This window comes from Aulostomus chinensis, chromosome 17 (assembly GCF_037954235.1).
Source record: "Aulostomus chinensis isolate RoL2024-O1b breed Wild chromosome 17, RoL_Achi_v1.0, whole genome shotgun sequence".
NCBI lineage: Eukaryota > Metazoa > Chordata > Actinopteri > Syngnathiformes > Aulostomidae > Aulostomus > Aulostomus chinensis.
In genome coordinates, this window is record NC_141336.1 from 4,679,433 (window position 1) to 4,686,415 (window position 6,983).

At 43.0% G+C, this 6,983-nt stretch overlaps 1 protein-coding gene across 1 annotated transcript; it reads left to right on the plus strand.

The window, feature by feature from the left end:
* Window positions 1-3,006: 3,006 nt before the first annotated feature.
* LOC147246087 (uncharacterized) lies at window positions 3,007-5,684 on the plus strand. The gene is made up of 2 exons (XM_086182641.1): window positions 3,007-4,288; window positions 4,367-5,684. Exons 1-2 carry the CDS (start codon window positions 3,041-3,043, stop codon window positions 4,790-4,792), a joined length of 1,674 nt encoding a protein of 557 aa, XP_086038767.1. The 5' UTR covers window positions 3,007-3,040; the 3' UTR covers window positions 4,793-5,684.
* The last annotated feature ends 1,299 nt before the right edge of the window (window positions 5,685-6,983 follow it).

Here is a 6,983-nt window from a genome sequence, read left to right on the forward strand (position 1 = left end):
AGTTTTTAATGAAATTAAAGTAAATTATTCACAGCCAACGCAGTAAAAGAGACCGGTAGCTTGCTAGCAGTGAGGCTTGCTAACGCTAGCGGACATGCTAGTGGGGGTGCTGCTAAACCAACAATCTATTTCCCCCCCCTGAAGAAAACCCATCAGACAGTTTACTACTAGATGTTGAAGATTTACTGAACTCACCAAATGACAGCTGCTGGTAGAAGGTGTTGTGTTGATGTCTCAAGTGTTTAATGAAGCTGATTCTTGACCAAGAGACAGCAGGTTGCTGTCTGGAGTCCAGGAACCAACTAACTGATCAAGTGACTGGACGGCTTTATGCTGTCAATCACAATGACGTCACCCCTTCATGTCTTTGATGTTGTGCAGCAATGGAAATTCAAATAATAGCTTCCTGTAATTTGAAAAAAGCCTCATCACCAACACACCAATTAGTTATTTTTCAATTCAAATTGAACAAATATTATAATAAAAGAAGATAAACTTTCTTCATCCTGGACTCTGGAAATTCTGTTGTTACAGCAGCATTGGGGAGAAAAAAGACAGACAAAAGTACAACATAAATCAATCTTTAATGAGATAAATCGAAAAGTTAAAACATCTGTATTTCAAAATGTATAAAAATAAAAAATAAGCAGCATAAGTATGTACACAACTGTTTTTTCAGATGTTACATATAAATATAATACAATCTAATTCTTGTATGTAACAAAAGTATTCCCACACTCTGTCCAACCTCAACAGTATCTTGACGCTTCAGTCCTAGACCTTCTTCAGGCTACCAGTTCTTGTGAATGGAAATCTGCCTGAGAGCAACGACTACAAGCCAGCAACCAATCACATCACTCTCATGTAGATGAGCCCAACAAGCTACTGGAGACATTCAGAGACAATAAAAAACAAACCATACAACAGAGTCCTATTAGTTCAAATCTAACTTTCCCAGTTCAAATCTAACTTTCCCAGTTCAAATCTAAAAGAAGGAAAAGTCAATAAATTTTAACATCTTGGACGTTTCAACCCAGGCCGAAAAAGATTTGATGGAGTGCAGTTCTTCCTGTATGAATGGACACAAATCAGTCGGTCGCATTAATAAATGAACCTAACATGCAGACATTCATACGTATCCAGGACTGACAGGGGCCGGATAAAGACTCACTCAGAGAAGAGGAACAATCCAAAAAATTCATTTACACACTGGGAAAAATACAAATACACACATAGACGTATATACAAAGAGGTTATTTCGAGGGCAGCACGGTGGAGCAGTGGTCAGCACTGTGGCCCCCCAGCAAGAAGGTTCTGGGTTGGAGCCCCGGCTGGAGCACAGGATCTTTATGGGTGGAGTCTGCATGTTCTCCCTGTTCCTGCGTGAGTTCTCTCTGGTACTCCAGCTTCCTCCACAGTCCAAAGACATCAAGAGGGGACCAGGTTAATCCAGACTCTAAACTGACCATAGGCGTGGCTTACAGTAAACCAGGAGTACCATTACCAGTGCCTTGTTGCTTTTTGATGCATCGGTGAAGATGCTATTACAACATCAGTCGCGATATTTGATGACATTATCCATCAACTTATGAAGTTATTGGGTTTTATGTGTGCAGGGTTGTGAGATGTAAAGTCCAGTTTGCTCACCCTGACTTCATCCCCTTTGTGTGCTTGTGTGCTTTACTGGATGACACGGCTCAATGGGACTCATTGAGGAGGGCTACATTTTGAGGAAGATGGTCAGTCATATATTCTATATAAAAACTAGCTAACTGTGTATACAGTCGTGTAAACTAGCTCGACCTCCATGTGCTCCTCCGTGGCTGCTTTAGTAATCATAAACTATTGATGTCATACGTGATTACATATCAGAGGGATCAAACCACTACTTATACAGCAGTGACAAAAGGACACTGTCCTCCAGAATGAAAGGCGTCAGTTAATATATATACATATATACACATACATACACGCATATATATGTTTGTATTTCAGTTGATTGTTTGTATTAATATACATATATATACAGTATATTGTTCTCAAGTGCATTTTGCGATGGTCTGAGAAGACGCTCGGTTTCTTTTCTGGTGACGCACTGGAGACAGGACAAGGATGATGAGTGGACCATCGGACCGTCTGACAATTTACTAGTTTTGTTCCTTGAGAAGACCTCCTGCAGGTTGGAGCCCAGCCCAGGGAGAATCAGGACTGTTAAAACTTACAGATAGAACTGAATTACAGGCCTCATTAGCTTCACATAGAAGGGGGAAAAGGGGAATATTACTAGAATATTTACAAAAAATTGTTAAATTCAGAGGCGGAGCAGCCTGGAGGGACACTTAATTTGAAGCATCAGACTGCACCAATACTTCAGAGCAGATGTGTGTCTCTGGTATTGTGGTTTAACTGTCGAATTCCTCACCGACTGATTGAAAGGTCTAAACGAATATCTTTAGGCTCAAGAACATCCCATCATTAATTATAAAGACAGAACGATTAGATGGAATGAAGGCATCAGGTAACTGGTTTGTCTACATTTCTGTGACTGTGTTTTGTGTTGTCATTGGTTACTGAGAAACTGTGATTGACAGACAATGACAAACTATGATTTATTGATGCGCAAGGGTCAGGAACAGGAAGGTTTTCTTCTCCCTGCTTCTTTCCATCATTGGCTATTTAAACTCCTTGAAGCTGTACACGTTTCCTGAATTGTGTTCATTGCTTCATTAAAAAAATAAAAAGGAAAAAAAAATGGGACAGGCAAAAAAGGTGTGAACAACAAACAACAATAACATTTGAGGTTTGTGTGTGTGTGTGTGTGTGTGTGTGTGTGTGTGTGTGTGTGTGTGTGTGTGTGTGTGTGTGTGTGTGATGCAGTCAAAATTCTGAGCTCTCAGAATTTTGTCTGGTGCTCTCAGTGTTCAAGTCAGAATGATGAATTAAACCCTCTTTGTCTCTGACAGTATAAATAAATCTGCCAGCTTGGTCACATAAAGATATTTTCAGAACAACAGTCGTGAACACATTTATCTGATAACTGATGATGGAGTACCAGCAGACAGAACTTGTCATTGATCCCCACGCCATCTACCTCACTGGATTTCCCGAGCACGTGGTGGAAAATGAAATTTGGGACTACTTTGAGACATTTGGACGCGTGAATGCCATTCGACACAAACGAGGCTACAGAGGATACGCAATTGTGCACTTCGATAAGGATGTCCCCATTCAGCCAATCCTTGAAACACGTATCTTTTACGGGGACTACAAGCTGAAACTGGCCCGTGCCAGGAAAGTTAGACGCTGTGGAGGCCAATTCTTTCAGAGGGGCAAGGCCCGTGCCTTTACCAGATACTTCCCTCTGATGAGACGCATCCCCCAGCGTCACATGGATAGATGGTGGAGGAAGAATGACGACTTTCCCGAGCATGAGGGGAGACAGGACATCTACGGACGCATCCCTGGTTATGATGGGGATATGCTGACAGATGAGCGTAGCTCCCACCACCATGCTGATGAGGCAGCCAATGAAGTTCCCCACCACAACCAAGCTAATGAGGCAGCCGATGAAGGTCCCCACCACCACCAGGCTGAAGAGGCAGTCGATGAAGGTCCCCACCACCACCAAGTTGATGAGGCAGCCGATGAAGGTCCCCACCACCACCAGGTTGACGAGGCAGTCGATGAAGGTGCCTCAAACCAGCAAGTTGATGAGGCAACCGTTGAAGGTGGCTCTCACCAGCAGGTTAACGAGGCAGCCTACGAGGGCGCCCCCCAGATCCAGGGGGGGCAGGCAACGTATGATAGTTCCCTCAACCACCAGGTGAGTGAGCCAAAAAACGAAAGGCTCATCCACCACCAGGTTGACAAGTCAACCTATGAAGGTGCCCCCCACCACCTGGTTGATGAAGCAACCACTGAGGGCATCCCATACTTCCAGGGGGCCCATGCAACTTATGAAGGGGCCCCCCACCACCTGGTTGATGAAGCAACCATTGAAGGCATCCCATACTTCCAGGGGGCCCAAGCAACTTATGAAGGGGCCCCCCATCACCTGGTTGACAAGGCAACCATTAAAGGCATCCCATACTTCCAGGGGGCCCATGCAACTTATGAAGGGGCCCCCCACCACCTGGTTGACGAGGCAACCTTTGACGCTGTCCCCCACGATCAAGTTCAAGAGGCAACTGATGAAGGCCCCCTCCACCACCAGGTCGACAAGGAAACCATTGAAGGCACACCACACTTCCAGGGGGCCCATGCAACTCATGAAGGTGTCCCCCATCACCTGGTTGATGAAGCAACCTTTGATGGTGCCCCTCACTTCCAGGGGGCCCATGCAACTCATGAACGTGTCCCCCATCACCTGGTTGATGGAGCAACCATTGAAGGCATCCCATACTTCCAGGGGGCCTATGCAACCCATGAAATGGACCCCCATTACCAGTGGGGCAAGGGAACCTTCAACAATGCTCCCCACCACCAGGGGGGCCAGGCATACTACCAAGGCAACCTGCATCACCAGGGAGGACAACCGTCTCACCTCCCATATGATCAGCAGTACCCCCACTACAGAGGAGTCATGATGCCTCCCATCCTGCCTCCTTACCCACTACCCTACCTCTACTGCGGCGGACTCATGCTACCACAGATGCCAGTCCTCTTTGCTCCTGTTCTGTGGACCTACCAGCTTTGGTCAGGTCCCAAATGGCCACCAGGGACCAGATATTCAGATGAAGGCTTAAACTCCAGCCTGCGGCAGGGACCAGACCCCAACATGTTCCCTCTATGACTGTCAGAGCAGCAAGAGTCAGCTTTGAAACATTTTGAGCATATTTTATCATATTTATTCTATAAATGAAGTTTATATAAATATGTTTTTATGTATATACATATCAATATATGCATTTACATATAATTATGTATATATACATGTATATACCTATATCTCTACATATAGAGATATAGGTATATAACTCTATATGTAGATGATATCAGTGTATTTTGACATTAAAAAAGATACAGATAACCTTGATATGACGTGTGTGGTCACAGACAAACCACGAAGTTGTGAAACATCAATCAGAACTTCTGTGCAGGACAAAAAACAGGGATAAAATGAACATGGGTGCAAAGAATCCTGGGAAATTATTTCCTTCCAAAAGACCAAAGAGACGTGTCAGGTGGGACACCACAGATGCACCACAGAGGCTGTTTGCAAATCTCATTTTTTACTGTGACACTGACCAGGAGTGAAAGGATACGGATACGATCGCATTCATATTGATTTAAGGTTTCAGACTTTCCATCACATCCACATCAAAACACAGCAAGATGAAGAAAGGTAGGTTTGCTGTGTTCATCTCAGGGTCCATCTTCTGTTTTCTAATTCAAATGAATGCCTTCAGCACTCATTTTCAGTTTCCTGTTGTTCGTTGCCAGCAGCAAAGACCCGGCAGGAGGAGGAGGTTCAAGAGGACGAGTCTTTGAGTGAAAGTCTCGAGTTCTCTCTCCATGAAGGACTGGGATGAGCAAACCATCTCAGATTTAGAAGGTTTTATTGAAATTTGAGAAAACTCTTCTGATGGAAAAAAAAATGAATGTCATCATTTCACAATTCCTCTAAAATCAATCGTTAGCAGTTCAGTTTGTGGCGGTGCTTCCAAGTTCCCACCCTGCAGCAGGTTTTTGCCCCCCCCCCCCCCCAGTCATAGCAAGAGAGCGAGAAGACGCCAAACTTTCACAAATGTTTGAGATAGCTACAGCAGCTTACGTCACCAGCAATCAAGAAGCAAAATAACAGCTTATGGTTTCACGACATGAATCCCAATCCATCTGTTTTGATCAAAATGTGATTTTGATTTTAATTATTGCTGTTTTTACTCTGCTTCCTTTGCATTTCCATCATTTTTTTCTGAGATTTTTGAAGCTTTTTGAGTTGCTGTGCACATGGACAGGCTTAAATAAATCTAATTGCCATGCCTCATCTTAAATCATATATTTTCAGATGAATATCTTCATATTACGTCAGTGATTTCCAAGTGGGCTACAGAGAGAAAGCAAACACTAATTAGTGATGCACCAAAACATCGTCCCATGTCCTCCTTGTTACCACCTCTCACAGATGGCAGCTGCCAATGTTGATCTGTCCATGTGAAAGCTTTTATTAAATATTGTTTCAGAAATTGTCTAATAAAGGGCTAGGTAACTTATGGATGGTTGAATTATTTTTTGAAGACTAATTTTTTTTGTCTCGCTGGGACAAAAAAAATGTTTTAAAAAACCTTTGGGGTAATTAACAGCAAAATTTAACTTTTTTTTCATCTTCCAAAAACGTCCCAATTGGCCCCAAAAATATTCACGTTGCAGTGATTTGATCGTGTTGTGATATCACTCATAATTAATGGTTTCGTGATTTTTTTTTTTTTAACCAATGAATACGACATGTAACTCTGCAATGCTTCCTTCATCGTATTATGTTGTTAAATATCTGACGCTTGTTTGTTCAGTCCTGCTTCACCATCTTCTGGAGCTTTAATGTCATTAGAATTCAAGACAGAACGGCTGCTGGAGTGAAATTAGATCTTTATTGTGGGAAAAAAATGAATGAAAGCAGGCAGACCTCAGGAAGCTAAGGACACAAACCAGCGATAGGCCAAGAATCTGCACTGCCTGCAAGCCATAATGCACATTCATTCTTATACAGTTTGGAGTGTGGTTTATGCTGTTTGATTCTGTAAATCAGTGTTTCTCAAACTTTTCCAGACCCTGGACCCCTTTGTCCCAACATGTTTTGTTTTTTTATGGGACCACCTGCTGGGCTCGCTCAAGTTTTAGGCGCCACAATCTTAGTTGTTATTTATATACATATAGAATTATATTTTTATGTGAAATTACAGTACTGCCTTATTGTAGTAGTATTGTGGTATTGTTATTGTTCTCTGACAAGTGTCTCGCAGCCCACTAGTGGTTCCTGGACCACA